The sequence below is a fragment of the Pantherophis guttatus genome, chromosome 3 (genome assembly GCF_059756535.1).
Source record: "Pantherophis guttatus breed Tessera chromosome 3, ASM5975653v1, whole genome shotgun sequence".
Lineage (NCBI taxonomy): Eukaryota > Metazoa > Chordata > Lepidosauria > Squamata > Colubridae > Pantherophis > Pantherophis guttatus.
In genome coordinates, this window is record NC_142065.1 from 32,656,203 (window position 1) to 32,673,855 (window position 17,653).

Genomic DNA, 17,653 nt, shown 5'->3' on the forward strand with positions numbered 1-17,653 from the left:
GCTCTTCACTCAACTTGATTTTAATTTAGATATTTTTAATTTTAAAATAATCAAAAGCTGGGATGCTGCAAAACATACATATTAGCCTCTAATAAGAATGTCCCTAGGCCTTATGGGCATCCTATTAAAAGTCCTTAGGAAATAAGGATTGGTGGGTAGCTACAACAATACTGAAAAAGGCCCACCTGCCTAGAAAGGTAGGCTGGGTAGTGGTGAGCAATCTCTCCAATTGGCTTTCCGATAAATGGGTATATTTATCATGGGCCTCATTCCCAGATGCACCATTTTCTAAAAGTGCTCCAAAAGCTTCCAAATGTGCCTCTGAGTGAGCCCTCAAAGGTTGTCCCATCTTTTTCTAAACACTTGATCATTAAATTATAGAGCCATTAATAGTATTGTAAGAAACTCGATAACCATGCAACTAATCAGATGGAGGAAAAGTTGTCATACCACTTTGTCCTTTTCATAATCACATATCCTCTGTAGTATTTGTAAACTGTTAATGTTAATTGCATCTACTCAAAATGGGCTCTCAAAAGTCGCAGTTTTGCATCACGTGACATCCTGAACAGAGAATTCAGGTTCTATCTATATTCCATTTGAAGTCAATGGCAAAATTCCCAGAAATATTCATTGTATTGCCTTGCAGCCTCAAGGCAATTAAGGATATTCCTTGATAATTCGTGAGCAACCATTACATCAACTCGGCAAAAGAAACAAATATACAAATTATTTATTTTTCATGGAAGGAAGTATGTTAAAATACATGTCATTAATCTTTAACTTGGGATCCGTTAGGCTTCTTTCTTGTTTTTTGTGTTCCATTTTGCACAGGAACCTGGTATCTCCATTTGACATCACAATCTGTTAGGTTTTTGTTTTGTTTTGTTTTTGTCATGAGCATGATGTCAAAAAGAAAGGCACTGATGTCACAGGCTCTCTAGTGCAATAACAAGGGATGAAAAGAAATAACAGGGCACCATGTTCCTCCTGTAACTTATTTAAATTAAAATAAAGGTGATATATTCACTGGAAGCACCAAATTAGTCTAACACTGGCAACTGCTACAATAGCCAGTGTGTGAATTCATGCTACCTAAGGACCAAGAAACACACTCACACAAGAAACATGGTCTCTCTTAACAACCAAGATACATATATGTTTTTCCAACATTTAAAAAAAACCCATATATTGGAGATTCAAAGTTGACTTGCTGTCTTGTTTCTTAATGCTAGCAAGGCATGTTGTGTTTCATTCACTATGAGATCCAAATCAAAATCTGGAAATAGGATGTAGAGTAGGAGATGGGACATTAAATGCAAAAAAAGAAGTCATTGATCAGAAAAATGTACTTTTTCTGTACTTGCTAAAAACAGGGTGGGGAATAAAGCTCAAGAAAAGCCCACAAAAGATCTACCATTTAATGTTGCAAGTTCATGAGAATGTAGGAAGTTCTCACAGGGAGGAACAATTAATTTCAGAAAATGAGTGAAGACAACCCTCTTGGATGGAAAAAGCATTGTGAAGAGCTAGTGAAGCTAAAAGTTAAAAGGATAATGCCCCACAGTGTAGACTTCCTGAAGTAGCTTAGTAGTTGTACTGGCGCTGGCATGGTTGGTAGACAAAGTGGCCTTGGGATTTGGCCCGTTGTGGGCGGCACTCTCTGGCACGGTTCTGCCTCTTCATGACTTTCTGACTCAACTTGTGCTTCTCTGCCAACTGCTTTGCCCTCTGAATCCGACGCACTTGATTGACCTTCTCCAAGATGGCAGCCTTGGTAGCAAGAGAAGTGGAGTGGTGTGGGGGACGGCGCTGTAAACAGTTTTCAGGTATTTCACTGCAGAAAAAAAGGCATACAGGGTGAGGTGGACACAGCACTTTTGATATGGCAACCACCTACTTCAAAGGACCAAGGGCATATCATTTTCTCTAAATAGCAAAAGAGTGATTCACAAAAAATTAATGTAAGCAACTCATCCATAAATGTGGTAAGGAACACGAGCTACAACTCCCACAATCTACAACAAAATGCATGATAGCTGTATGTATAGGCCAGGGGTGTCAAACTTGATTTCGTTGAGGGCCACATCAGGGTGTGTTTGACCTCAGGGGGCTAGGTGGGCATAGTCAGGGTGGGCGTGGCCAGCTTGACAACCTGCAGTCCAGGCACGGCCCTCCCGGGCTCCGTTTTCAGCTGCAAAGGCCTCCTGCAGCTCTCTGCCAGCGGAAACGGAGCCCAGGAGGACCATACGCAGCCCTCCTGAGCTCCATTTTCACTGGCAGAGGCACTGCAGGCCAGTCCTTCATTGTTTCCAGGGCAGCCCCAAGGGGCAGATCTAAGCACCGCATGGGCCAGATCCAGCCTGCGGGCCTTGAGTTTGACACCCCTGTTATAGACAATTCATGAAATGTCCCTTCCTCCTACTTTTTTCAGGGGTAAAGTTCAGGGGTGGGTTCTAAATTTTTTTACTACCGGTTCTGTGGGCGTGGCTTATTTTGTGGGTGTGGCTTAGAGGTCATGTTACTAGGTGGGCGTGGCTAGCTGGTCAGAGTCATTTCTGGAAGGTCCTCGCACTTACGACCAGTCCTCGCATTTACGACCCAACTCATTTGTTTGCTTTTAACACTGATCAGCTGTAGAACGGCCCTTTGAAGCCCTGCGGCAAGAGTTTAAACAGTTTTTTTCCCTCTAGTCATCAGCTGGGACTGAGGAGGCAGCAATAGATTGGGGGTGGGACCAAATAAAAGGTAAGAATAACATAGGGGGGGTAGGGGGGTGGGATGGCGGGGGGGTGGAGAACCGGTTCGGTGACATCATATTGTCACTGCTACCGGCTCGGCCACCCGGACCGAACCGGGAGGAACCCACCACTGGTAAAGTTATATAACTATGGATCTGTTCAGGCAGGCAGTTCAGCTATGCAATAAAAACCAAAGGAGAGTGAATGGGGACTGCTGATGGCCTCGTGCATCCAGGCAGCAGGAGACGTATTTGAGCATGTATCTGCTGTAATGTACATTCATTGACCTCCATAGGTAGCAAAATTCCAGGGTGATATCATTCCAGCAAGTAGGGAAAAGTACTGATATAAACAAATAAAAATACTGTCATACTTGTAGGCATATTTGGAGCTCAGAAATATGAACAGTACTCTATGAAAGTTGAGAATATCTGAGTATATTTTTATTTTGATACATCAAAGAATCCATTTGGAAGAAAAAAACATTTAACTGGGAGAGTGACATTCCAACCAATCTAATAAAATAGGAAGCGATAGTCAAATCGGAACTTAGCAGCATTTGCAAAAATGAAATTCCTTAAGCATTCTTTTTACAACAAATAATATAACCCTGCTCACATGTACTTTGAGGTAAGTCCCAAAGATTTCACAGAGCCTTATAGAAAGGGGGTGGGGGAGAAGTTTTCCCAAGTTGTTGCAATCCTCCCCTAACTATTTGGCTCCTCTCATATACTTACTGGGTATACTTTTATATAAGTTTAAATGTATACATTCAATATTCTGCTTGCAATGCTGGGAGATATAACCTCAAAACATTGAGAACCTACCAGCTCAGGAAAAGTTGGGCTGCAGTATATTTTTTCCTAGCTGTGAAATTTGTGAAGAGGAACATGGGAGGCTCTTAGTAAATGTCTGAAACTATTAGGCCCTACCCTGAACTTACTTCTCCTGGATGTTCTCCTCAGGATCCTCTCTTTCCACAATGATGCTGCTGGTGGTGGTGACATATACAGACATGCTGGGATGCTCAATCAAGAGATCCTCCATGGGGCTGCTCTCCATACTGACAGGATCAGGACCTTCTGCAGTAAAACAGGGGGGAGGGGTAACAAACCAACTCTCATCCATCAAGCAGGGGTCAGGCTGAGAGGGCATGGACCTGCTGACACAGTCACTGAGGGAGTGGGGTGAAGACGTGGTAGGTGGAAGGGACCCATGGCGGCAACGGGAAGCGCAAACAGAATCCTTCTCACCTACCCACTGCTCAGTGCCAAGACTTGAAGCCAAACTATCTAATAAGAGATGGCAGCAATCACCGGCCACACAAAATGGGAACAGCCAGAGCAGCAGCAACAATGACACAAACAAAATTCAAAAGAAATATCATAATGCAAAGCCATTCAACAGGAATCCATGGCAGTGCAGGGGGCGTACAGGAAGGAAAACGGTGCACACATTCAATATATTCAATGGATGGGAAGGAAGAGGAGGGGAAGGGAGAAGGGAGGGAAGGAGAAGAGAAAGGAGGGGCATTATTAGTGAAAAAGGTACCCCAAAAGCATTGGTGTGACTCATCCTGAAGTCTTTCCTGATAACTCAGGACTGCCTCAAGATATTTTACTATCCTGTGACGCCAATACTCAGCATCACTTGAGATTGCAGCTATGTATCACTTGTGGTGTGCTTTCTGACATTTTTTTGCCACATTGTCGGGTGTTCCAGTTGATATAAATCTCTCTGTGTGTGCTATTTTATTTGTGGCTGTAAAATAGGTCTACTTCAGTTGCCTGTGTAAATATCCCAATAATTATCATGCTGCATAAAGGAGGGAGATAAATATCCTGAACAAATCAGGCAGTAAGTTATGCTATTGGGTTATTAAATAACCAAACAGACACAAGAGTGAGAAGAATATTTGCAAATAATAAGAATGCCTAAATCTCTTCCAAAGAGTAAAAATCAATTGCTGATAAGCTATAGATGCTAATGTCTTTAAATGTGTGCTGTTCTAAATTCAAGGAGATTACAGCAAGATTTTATTTTTCAAAAAAGGAACAAAAAATGATTCCATAAGGAAATCTGGGAACAGGGAAGATGATTTAAAATTAGATGGGTGGCAACTCCAGCAGACAAGGATTTTTTAAAAAGTGCCTTCCTCAATAAAATTAACCTTCTATTTTATTCTGCTAAAATTGACCCAATCACCACACACTGGAAGAGAGATTTTTTTAAAAAAAATTAAAGCAATAAACCTATACATTTTTAGAGAGAACTCAGCTGCATAATTTTAACAAATATTGCACCAAAATTTGTCGTATAATTGTCACTTGTTTGCAACTCTTGGAAGCAGTGCAGTCTTTTCTCAGGCTCATGTAGTAGCCTCATTGGCTTTACTTAACTTTTCCAGTTTCGGGGTGGGGGGGGAAGGGATTGTTTCAAAGAGTTGCATCAGGTGATGTGTTTTTACGCCACATGCTTCAAAACACCTCTTTGGATTAAATGTAAAGTATTATACATTCCTATTAAGCATGTAAACCTCAAATGCTAAAAGGTCTATCAAGCTGGATGATCACCAAGTTTGCATTGCAATGAACTGATTCTCTTCCAGCTCCTGCATAGTATTATTTGAGGTCTTTGTAGAAGGGGAAAAAATGGCCTATCTAGATGTCATCCTTCCTGCATATGAACTCATACCGAAAGCTGGGATGGTGGCACTCTAGTTATGCAGCCAGACAATTTTTCTTCCAGCTTGCAACATCGATTGTGTCAACCGTTGTATGTTTCAGGAGAGAACTTTTATATGGGAGATTGGGAGTGGGGAGAGGGAGAGAGAGAATGGCCCATTTTAGCCCAGAGACTGAGAAGGAAAATGAAGCCTGTTTGTCATAGGCAGTTTATATAAGCAGAGAAAACCAGGCTGAACAGGTGCTTTTTTTTTTATAGGCACCATAAAACTAGCTTAAAAAATGGTGGTGAGGTTTGTTGATAAGGTTGCTTCTTAAAATCTACAGTACTAGAGAGCTCCCAATTCAGGCAGCGGGAGCGGAACTAGCCAAGAGTTCCCACAAACAGGAAAGCAGGCCACGTCTAATCCCCCAGATTGTCTATTGTCGCAAACTGCAAAACAGACCTTTTGCTATTTGAACGGTGCCACAGCTGAGCTGGAAGAAAATGTGTTTGGCTGTTAAGGAGGGTGATGTCATGGGAACATGGCAGCATGTTGCTATGTCAGAATTGATGTCAACATCACTTGTGGAGAACCTTCAGGAGTAGAATTTCAGGACACAAAGGCAGCTGCGGTTGACAGAGATTTGGGACTGCGTCCCACACTATATTTTTGCACAAAGCCAATGCACATAGTATTTGTCCTTTATTGTATTTGCCTTTACATTGCCATTTTCTTCTCTATTGCAGTCATTCCCAATGTGATATTCCAGGAATATATGCCACCTAAATTAGAATACCTACTTGTGTTGCAATGCCTTTTTCCTTGATTTGTTGGTTTCAAACGTAAGGTTTGGAAACGTGTTTGCTGACTCAGATCATTGCAGAAAATAGAATATTTTAAAAGTCTAATTTTCAAAGTGCTTCTATTAGAACCAAACTGGACTTTTGTATGGCTATCATTATCCAAGCCTATGGGTACAGCACTAAGGTTACGCATGGAGACATTTGCTTCAGTTACTGGGACACTGTGGGCATCCCAAATCAAGTCTCTGGTTAGATCTGCTGACCTTTGGGGAGGGGATTATCTAAAGAAAAATGAAGTTGCTTCTTGTTTTGATCAAACAACAGAGCTCTTTCCCTGCGCTGTTTTTCTAATTCTGAATCGCCCTGCCTCAAAGCATCTCTAACTGCAGAAGGAAAAAAGCATTGGCTGCTGTAACAAGTCTTATTCTATCCTCCTTAATAGGGAAGGAAAACTTGTTTCTTCCAAAGGGTAGCAGGAACTTCAGAACCACTCCAAAAGTACCAGTGGAATATAATGTGTTACTGTGACGAAGGGGGAAAATAATTAAGTGCGTGTGGTGTAAGAAGATTAACCTCACTCCATGGAAGTTTCAATTTAAATTATATCAACTTTGGTTTTTGTCTTGTTTTGGGGAGTCTGCCCTCTAGTGCAGAGTTCACCAACTTTCCAGCTTTGCGGACTGGCCAAGGGGGGCGGGGAGGATTGGATTTTTTATTTATTTATTTTTATTTGTTTATTTTCATCAAGCATGTATTTTATGACAGATACAAGGGTAAACATAATTATAAATACATGAAAAGGATACAAATAAAAGAAAACATTAGGACAGGGACGGTAGGCACGCTGGTGCGCTTATGCACGCCCCTTACAGACCTCTTAGGAATGGGGTGAGGTCTACAGTAGACAGTCTAAGGTTAAAGTTTTGGGGATTTGGGGAAGAAACCACAGAGTCAGGTAGTGCATTCCAGGCGTTGATAACTCGGTTACTGAAGTCGTATTTTCTGCAGTCTAGTTTGGATCGGTTTACCATGAGTTTGTATCTATTGTGTGCTCTTGTATTGTTTTGGTTGAAGCTGAAGTATTCTTCATGGTTCTGCATGAACGGCAGGCAAGCACATATGTGCGCTCAGCTCCATTCATGCAAGCGGCGGGCACATAGACACACACCTCATGCAAATGGAGTGCACACACATGCACTTGCCCACTGCTCGTGCAATTGGGAATGCCTACGCGCTCTCGCCCACCACTTCCACAGCCCAGTTCCAAAGGGCTCAAGGCCTCTTCTAGTGTGTTCCTGGGTTTGAAAGCTGGGCATCTCTGCCCTGGTGTAATGGTATGTGGGAAAGACCTTGGGAAACAGAAGGAGGGAGAGCTGCAGACTGGACAACTGGTGTGTAACTGGTATCTCAGCCCACAAAAGGGGGAAAGTGTGGGAAACATTTCAGAAAGGACCCTCCCTAGTTTTCTAAAGAGTGAAAGGAAAGTATGGAAGAAATATTTTCAGGCTTGTAAAATTCTATTAATATAACCTTATAATAATGATAAAGCTAATACTCTTAAACATGCTTCTTGTCTGGACTACTTCACTGTGCTAACATCCGGACAATCACCACATCTTCTGGAACTCTATGCACAATACTAGGGTCACTTGCACAAATAGACCAACACAGTCTTACTTATACACCATTCTCACATTCCCCTATAAGGATTAATAACAGTCAGTAGGTAATTTAAAACAGAGGGAAAATGGAATCCCATGCAGTCACTGACAGAATTCTGATCAAAACCAAAACTTCCTGTAGCTTTTTCTAAAATTAAATGGAGAAATCATGGCAGCTCACCTGCCTGGCTTCCATTTCAAACAGCAGCAGCAATTCTGAATTCTCATGTATTTGGATACAGGATACAGGAATATAAAGTGTTTCATACATCAAGCATAAGCTCTTTTTCAAAGTATTTAAATTAGAATTCTCATAGACAACAAGTTGCATACTGTGTGCCAGTGCACTGATCCAATTATCTCATAGAATTTAACCTAGATTATGATTACTTAATCCAGAGGTGTGCCTGCAAATTTTGAAGTACAGGAGATTATCCTAACTGCCTAAGGACAACAGTAGCATATTATTTATTAGCTTGCAAAATATATTGTTTGCAATCTGTCCCTGGAAAGAAGCTTTACTGAACTAAATGGTGCTTACTTTCTGCTTCTAAAAGAAATAAATTTTAATAAAAGGCCTTGATCTAGTGTAATTCATGTTAATTAGAAACCCGGCCTTAAATTTAATTAGAAATCCAAATCATCTCACAATTAAATATTACCATTTATTCTGCTAGGTGAACTAAGATCTTCTGATGGAAAAAGATTCTGGTTTCTGTTTAAAATTGTTTTTCTTTGTTCTATCATTTTCTCTTGGTTAGCCTACTGCTCATAATATTAAAAATGGAAAACTTAAAATCCTTATGATAATCCAATTTATTTGCAAAAACAAACAAACCTATCCATTCACTTGGTGCTTAAGCAGATGACATCTTCCCTCTGTTGCAGAAAAATAATGTTTACATCATTGGCTTGCTCATCACAGTTGATGGATTTGAAGGTGGATACTCTGCTGATGTCTTAATAAGCCTTGTGCAATTCTGGTACCAGGAAGAAGGTGATCATTATTATATCCATGATTATCCAGAGGAACGTGTTTAGTTTTTTGTTTTTGTTTCCCCAATCCCAGGCAACCAGCATTGCATTTTAATCAAGATATATACAGACCATGGCTATTTTCATATAATCATTACATATAATGCTTATTTTGATTTAAACCAATCTTCTCCAATTGATGCCCTCCAAACCAAATCAGTTTTAATTCCAATACCCCCTAGCTAATACAATGATTATGTTGGTTAGGAATATAGAAATGAAAGAAACACCAAATTATATAACTGGATGGCATATAAATTTAATAAAGTATTATGTTTTGTAATGGGGGGTGGGGGTGATGGCTCAGTGGTTAAAGACATTAAGCTTGTCAGTTGGAAAGCTGACAGCCTGCTTTTAAGATCTGAGCGCTGCATGATGGGATGAGCTCCTGTTACTTGCCCCAGCTCCTGCCCACCAAGCAGTTTGAAAGCATGCATGCAAGTAGATAAATAGGTACCACTTCAATGGGAAGGTAACAGCATTCCGTGCACCTTGGCATATAGTCATGCTGGCCACATAACCACAGAAATGTTTTTGGACAATGCTGACTCCCTCAACTAGGAAACAGAGATAAGCATCACCCCCTAGAGTTGAAAATGACTGGACAAGGGAAATCTTTATCTTTATGTACTATTATTATTATTTGTTTCAGGAAATTTTTATGAAACATCCATCAGTCTCACCAATGTTGGCTGGGTTAGTTCACATACTGCAATGTGTAGGAATTAAAAAGATGGGAAATCTGTGGGCCTTCAGGTGTTGCTTAATTGCAACTGTCAGCATTCCCTAACATTGGCCATTTTGTCTAAGCCTACTGGGATTTATAATTCCAGCTACAAATTCTGGAGGGCCACAGGTCAGGAAACAGTCGAGGCAAGGAACAATATTCTTTCCTCCAGATGTCTTTCTCTCATAATGCCACGTTTGTAAGACCTGTGTCTCTCATGAAAAAAAGGCAACTCTACATTTTCCCTTTGTTCAGAAACTGCTGGTTAATGAACAGATTATCCTCATCCTCTAGTGGTAGTTCACTTGGCTTCCATCCCTGTCATTCAATGCATCCTGGTTTTTTGTGCTTCCTGTCCTTCTCTAGGGAGAGGTTACGCGGTGTCTTTGCTTTGAATAACAACTACAACATGATCAGATGGTGGTATTGAGGGGAATTGTGGTTTAAAGAAATTTGAAAGACACCGGGATGACTCTCCCTGCTTTTTTCAAGAAATAACTGAGCTAAGGCAAGAGAGGGGGCCCTGAGCCGTATTGTTGGGCTGTCTCTTTCCTGTTTCTCAACTGTTTCCCACAGTTCACCTAAACAACTTTGAGGCATTTTCATTTGAACTATATTGGGGAAGTTTAAATTCATGCGTCTACATTCCACAGCAAATAATAGATGAACAGTTGAACATTGGGAAGGAGTATTGGAGAAACAAGATTGTATGCTGCCTTGCCCCATTTTCTCAGCCACTCTGTGGGAGTGTATGTTGCATCTGCTAATTCTCCATGCCTTATTCATGAGTGTAGCACTCATTGCTTAATGCTCCAGTTTCTGTTCAGAAGTGCTAAAGGCTCCTACTGCATGAGGCACATAAAGCCCAAATCACAGATCAAATACAATCATGTTCTTAAGGAAACAACAGTTCTTTTAATCTGAAACCTATTTTAAAACATACTCCAGTATATGGGCAAAAGGTAAAAAAGGGAAGTATAATAATTTAGTTTCATGTCAAGAATGTAACTTAATAAACTAAAGAGGATTGGTAAGGAGAAACAAGTTAAAAACAAAGCTATGGACAACATTGTTGACTTGGCTTCTACGCTTAATTTGCAAGCAAACGATTGCCATTGGAAATGATTGAGTCATATAATTTCCACTCAACAGCAAGGCAGAAGTCTGACTGGCCTAAAAAACTAGACTAAGAAACACATAAAATTTCAAGCTAAAAATGTAATTGTAAACAGATTATTTGGATTCTTGTCAGATTTCAGACATGGGTATGGGATACAAGCTCTTGTAGATGGCTAACAGGACCAGTGATTAAGGACTACCTGTGTATAAATTTAAGAATTGCTGCCTAACTTTACTTTTGTTCCAATCTCTCTTTGTTTCTTTTTTTTCCTGTATATCACTTTTTAAAAATGCAACTAGTCACATTCCTTCCATTCTGCAATTTGAGAACTGTAATGTGAAAATCCAATCATTTCCTCCAATGTTTCTCACCTGGCAGATCAATAATAAGCCATCCATCTTCTTCTTCCTCTTTAGAAACAAAAGGCTTAGGTTCCTCAATGACTTCAACTGTGCTGCTATCACTGAAGAAGAGGCTGGTGAAACGCTGGAACATGGTGGGAAAAGGATTTCCAATATGGATTTTGAAAGAAAAATGGAAGCACAGCTATAGATGCTTGTTTCAGTGCGTGTAGCCAGAAGATGCTTCTGTGGTGTAAATTTGGGGAGAAATTGATGGACGAGTCTTCCAAAAAAGCAGGAGCTGTCTGATGCTAGGATATTTTTCCCCTCTGAAGTCTTATCTGACTTGAGTTCTGTATAGTGCAATCATAAGGTTCTTCACTTGGCTTCAGTGCAAAGGCCTGCAAAGATTAAGGGTGGGGTGGAGAGAGAGAGAGAGGAGAGAAAATAATTTAAATTCTCTTTTAGAAAGCAAAAGTGCTTTGAATCACAAGGAACTCAGATGATCCTAAGAAAGAAGGGGAATGGAATTCCTGGCATGGATCATAAATTTAATTTGCTCTGAAAACATTACTTCAGTGATGGCTTCAGCTCTTTGAATATCCCCTCAGTCTTGGTGAAGGACTTTTCCTACAGGCCCAGCCTCCTTGTATTAATATTAATACAGGTGTATTATACAGATTTCCCCAGGTGTGAAATCTACTTACCTTCCCTACTGGTTCGGAAGTGCGCGCTCTACGTGTGTGAGTCACATGCAATTTTGGACCTTCTGCATATGCACAGAAGGTCAAAAACATGTTACTTCCTGGTTAAAACCAGGAAGTAATTATGTCCAGGCAGGTGGGCGGAGCCTCGCACTGCCGCCGCTACCGGTTCTCTGAACCACACACCACCGCCGCTACCGATTCAGTCGAACCGGTCCGAACCGGTAGCATTTTACCCCTGGTTTTCCCTCATAAAAGATGCTTCCTGTTCCAAGTCCCTGAATTGGATTTGTTAAGAGGACAAATTCAGGATCTCTTTCGATACTCATATTGCAAGTAATAGTTGATAATTCAGGATATCAGTCAATTACTTGCCTGTTTTCTCACCCCTTTCTTTCATTCTTTCCTTGAACATTTCTACTCCAATCAATCCTTCCAATTTGAGGTCATCTCTTGGGATTAAAAAGTTAAAATCTCCCTTCAGTTGTACTCAACTCTATGTAATTTTCCTTGGTATCGGTAAAGCACATATTTGTCATTGCCACCTTCTGAGATATTTTATTTGGCTAACCGTAACCTAGTCACATCTATGGGATTTCTTGATGGCCTCTCACCCAAGCACCCTCTTCAGTTTTTGAGACCTGGCAAGATTCAACAAGGTGTGGTACATGTCCATTATTTGACCATACTAGCTGAAGATTTTAGAAATTGCTGTTTCAACTCCTCTGTAAGGCACAATTTTATTTTTTTTAAATTTGATTTATATGCTGCCCTTCTCCGGAGACTCAGGGCGGCTTACAATGCGCTAAGCAATACTGTTGGGACAATGTTGGGAACATTACCCCAATATATTCTCACACCTGATATTAACAATTCCAATGTCATCACTGTCCACAATACGGAATTATAGCATGTTGCTGTTGCTTAACCCAGAACTCTCGATAAAGTTACCTCTTTTTCACCATTGCCTTCTTTAAAATCTAGATTTTATATAGATCAGTGATATAACTTGCTTATTACTTCATTCTATCATAATTAGGTTTTATAATATACAACCCCAAGTTTCTTTGTGTGGTTTTCTGAATTAGATCCTTTTATAACAGAAGTTTGGCAGACATTTTTACTAAAACAATTCGCAAAACAACTTAGCACACTTATTTTACTTGCAGACATAGTATGCCACTACTAGTCTTTCTTGCATTTGTTTTTTTGTTTTCCCCCCGAAGTCTACCTTCCCAGCCACAAAAAGGCTTCCTGCAATTGCTATAAAGGCATAATTGTTAGTATTATTTTATTGTTGTTGCTGTTAACTATCAGCTTAGTAGGCTAAGTCTAGAAGCCAGAAACAGACTAACAAAGGTTCATCAGTGATCAATCTATTCCAACCTTCTTTACTGAATGCCCCTAAATGAGTTGGACTACAAAACCAATGACATCCCAGTCATCTTGCCCATAGGACATGATCAGCTTTGCAACCCAATTTACTGATGGGTTTTAGATTGGGGAAAATAGATTGCTCTTATAATTCAAGAACTCCAAGAAGAAAAATCGTCCCAACTCTTTCCCCACAGGCAAATATTTCCACTATTACAAAATCCCCCCCCCAAAGAACCAGTCTGCAGTTTCAGTCTGACATTTAAACCAGTGTTATTTATTTCTGCCTTGCAGTTCCTCAACAGCTTCCTTCTAATATGAAAGAGGGTTGTTGTTTTTTCTATCTTATTTTCAGAGAAATTGAAAATTTCTTTCAAAATTTTCTTGATTTTTAAAAAAGTTATCTTATTGCTTGAGATGAAAGGCAAGGCTATTTTTGGGATTGGGGTTTATAGTTATCTCTCTTTCCATCTTCATGAAGCCTCCCTAGCTGCTTTCACATCCTGAAAAAGCCAAATGATGGCGACATCCTTCCCTTAATGTAAGTGTGGGAAGCCAAGAAATTTAAAGAGACTTTGAGAGACAGGTAAGAGAGATAGGACATTTATACATCTCTTTGCCACTGCAGTCTACCCTGGAATGTTTCATTCACATTCTTCTCAATTGAAAATAATTTTAAGACAAATTTTCTGCTATCTAGATCAGTATTTCCCAGCCAGCATGCAAAAGGAGATGAAGTCCATTCTGGCTCTGGAGTTCTGGGAATTGAAGCCCACCCAACTTAAACTTGCGAAGGTTGAAAAAAGTTGAAAAACATTGATCTAGATTTGATGAAGATTGGTAGAAGACTAATGCAGATAATTTTGTGGTACAGCAATCATTTAAACCTAGTTTCTTTTACTGCTAACATCCATTAACTTCTTCCCAGCCAAACCTAAAAAGACCAGTTCATTTTCATGCTTGCTATCCTCACATCAACCTTGAGAGAATTTATGCCAACAATCCTTACAGCAACCCTGGGATTACAACTGACAGGTCATTTCCTCTGCTGAAGAGAGATTTGAAAATAGAAGTCCAGCATTCTTAATTGCCACTCTAAAGTTATTCCATCCTTAGTAAATAAAGCCAAAGAGTTTGCTTCTTTCCATCTTTTCAAGTACTTGAACGCAAGCAATGCATTCATCCAAACTGATGGAAGAACATCAAGAGCTGGTTCCTCTCTTAACTACTAAAGAAGGATGGATCAGAACTCTGCTGCCATTTCATGGTAGGAACATTTGCAATTGTTTGCTAAAACATTTTTTTACACTGGTACCATTAAGCCAAGGCTTTGAATCAAAAATCCAGGAATTCACTTGGTAGAGCAATCTCGAATACTGCCAAGTTTCAATTCCACTTCCAAATTGAATGTAGTAGAGATTCTGAATTAGCAATTTTACTTCTTACTTACTAATTAAACAATTATGTAATGTACTTGTTTTCATTTTCCCCAAAACTACAGGTTTTCAGTTATGTCCAGTCTATCATACTAACAGCAGAGTAGATAATGAATAATTGTGTCCATTCGTTACACATTTATTTTTTCAAAAAATATATCTATGCAACATTTTAGGCCAAAGCCCTGCCAAGAAAATATACCTACACTCAAAATGCCAAGAAATCTATTTGAAACAACAATTAAAAATTATTTACAACTAATTTAACAACTGAGAAAGACAATTTAAAATACAGGTGCATTAATATTGACCATACAAAAAGGTTTTTTTAAATCAGCCTATCAGTTCAGTGTAACACATCTTTGTTTGGCGGTTCAAATCCCTAGTATAGGTCTCCTGCGTGAGCAGAAGGTTGGACTAGATGACCTCCAAGGTCCCTTCCAACTGTGTTACTGTTATCTTCAGAAGCATTTTTTGTATAAAAACCAGAAGCATCACGGCGAGACCAGCTGGAAAAATAGCAGGCTCTGATGAGTTCCGTGAAAATCCAGCCAGGCAAACCGCTGTCGGGGAGTCTTCAGACCGGAACCGTCCTGTAGGGACGGTGAAGAAGGAGAGATGTCTCGGATGATCAAGAGGAACAGGCAAGTTCCTCGAAAGGTCAGAGGCAGCTATTCGGACCGGCAGTGGGGGTGCCGCTGGGGCAACCTGAAGCTGAAGCTGGGGCAACCGGACTAAGTTTTTGTGAAGGAGCGGTGTTTGAACAAAGTGCTGGTACCGGGTGAGTGATTGGCCAACTCACAGGTAAAAGAAAATTTCAAATTGGAACATTAAAAGGTGTCTTGGAGCTGAAAAGAGTGGCTAATTGGCATTTGGGAAATTCTATGGAGGGAGAAGAACAAAGAAGAGGAGGCTAAAGTACCAAAGCCCAAAAAAGTTTCATATCTACAATTGGATCTGGAGAAACTAAAAATAACAAAAGAAAAGAACCCGAGGAAAAGTATTTTTTATTTGGATTTAAAACATTTTTGACAGATTTGACATTTAATTGGTTTGAGAATATTGTGGATTTGAGAGAGACATCTGCTGGCAGAAAGAGAGTACTGCAATATTTGTTGGAAAATAGAAGGGAAAGTACAGCTGTGACCTTGACTACTAAAAGATAATTTGGAAACTGTGAGAACTTTTAAAGAGTATTTGTCTTTCTACATTGCTTGGTTTCGATTCTCAATGGCTGTGGAAGATAACAAATCTTTAACTTGGAGTGGACTGGATAAATATTTGAATTGGACATTATTTGAAAACAAAAAGAGACTATATGGATTTTAAGTTTTAATTAAAAGTGATATAATTCAAAAGTTTTAACAATTTCTTAAATTGGCAATATGGAGTTTTTTATGTGTGAGGAATTAATTGAGATGTTTAAAAATATGCGAGAATCACTAAAGGATAATAAAAAGTCAGAAATTTTGTTGGAATACACAGAACAGGAAATAGGGGAGAAGGTGGTAAAAGAGGGCATAAATGAGGAGCATGAAAATAATATTGAAAGAAAAGGAATTGAATGCAAAAAGCAGTTAGAGGATTTCACTGAGATTTACAGTGGCAAAAAAAGAGTGGCTACTCTGAATTTACAGTATTAAAAATTCTCAATGAATCACACTTACGGTATTTACAAAAACAAGGAATGTGGGGGGGGGAACCTTAAATGGATAGACTGGCCAAGTTATAAGACACAGAGAAAAAAATTCTGTTTCTCTACTGTGTGGCCAGAACTTACACATCAATTGGCACTGTCTAGAACAATTGGCACTTTTTCTAGAAATATAGTGATGGGGGCAGTTTTTTAAAAAAACCACTTGAAGGGAGAAGTCTATAAATACAGTTTATAAAATGAAACTGATAAAATGAAAATGAGTCAGTTTATCCTAGAGGGAATTCTGGAGTGAAGAATTTAGGAAAGGAAATTCTGAGTCAGAACTGGTATGATGCGATTTCCCTGCCAAAAATGTTCTTCATGTATTCTAGAAGTTGTTCAAATGAGTGGACATATGGATCACATCTTACAGAAATGAGGCCTTTTTCCAGAGTTACCTCCATCACTTCTGCTGTCTACAGAAGGTCCACTTGATTCATCCTAATGTGTCTATCCAGTTAAATTTGCATAAGAAGATGGTTTCACTCAACAACAGATAGTTGCCTTTCTTTCCTTCATGATGACATTTGTTCTATCCCAAGCCTATTGTTCATTGTCTTCTGGGACCTATCCATGGCAAGGTTGGCTTGAAGCAATTACCTAAGGAGAGAACTTCAATGGAAGCCATTGTGATGCCAGCAAATCTATATCTAAGCTGACACCAATAAATGAATCCAGTAAGAGGAGTAAGCAGCACAGGATAGGTCTCAGAAGACAATGAAGAGCTTGGCACAGGAATCATTTATGTGACATGTTTATGAAGTAAGTATACTGGCATTAATTCATATCTCCAATCTTATGTTTTGTTTACAAACACAGCCCATTTATTTCAACAGACTTCCAAGAAGAACATTCCTAAGCATATATACATTCCTAGGCAGAGTCACTGGTGTGAGATGAGCAGACACATAGGTTATTTAAACAAACAAATAAGATGAGCAAATACTTATCTACAGTGCTTCTATCAGATTCCCATTCCAGTAAACATGTTTAAGATTACACTATTGGTTTGGAAAACCTATTTCTTATGTGGTCAATGGACCATGAGTTCTTAGTTATTCATGTATAGTGGAGGTCTTGTATATTCCAGCTCAGAAAAACCTGGATTATATTTCTGAGCAGATGGTAAGCTTATTCAGTACAGCTTTAGTCAGATACATTTAGAAACTGGCCTGATCATTAAGTAGAATGAAGTAGCTGTCTTGGGTAGCCAATTTGGTAGCATTGTATTGCCTAGTAAATATTATTATTATACTGCCTGGAGTGGAGGTGGGGGAGGTTATTTTGCCTTACATACTAAAATAACCATGTTTGACTCAGAGCCATGGCCTTTGGTGCTTCCGAAGA

General features: G+C 39.5%; 1 protein-coding gene across 8 annotated transcripts in view; it reads right to left on the reverse strand.

Moving 5' to 3' along the window:
- Positions 1-718: 718 nt before the first annotated feature.
- The window catches only part of TP53INP2 (tumor protein p53 inducible nuclear protein 2), a 33,914-nt gene continuing 16,979 nt past the window's right edge, over positions 719-17,653 (reverse strand). For 2 of the 8 annotated variants that reach the window (XM_034414015.3, XM_087889218.1), the window contains 4 exons: positions 11,127-11,497; positions 3,995-4,033; positions 3,685-3,823; positions 719-1,837 (listed from right to left, as the gene is read on the reverse strand). In XM_034414015.3, the coding sequence (XP_034269906.1) occupies positions 1,588-1,837; positions 3,685-3,823; positions 3,995-4,033; positions 11,127-11,250 (552 nt within the window). In that variant the 5' untranslated portion in view covers positions 11,251-11,497 and the 3' untranslated portion in view covers positions 719-1,587. Of the gene's footprint in view, positions 1,838-3,684; positions 4,034-11,126; positions 11,498-17,653 lie in introns of all 8 variants that reach the window. The other 6 variants (XM_034414018.3, XM_087889221.1, XM_034414012.3 and 3 more) reach the window with 3 other exon arrangements.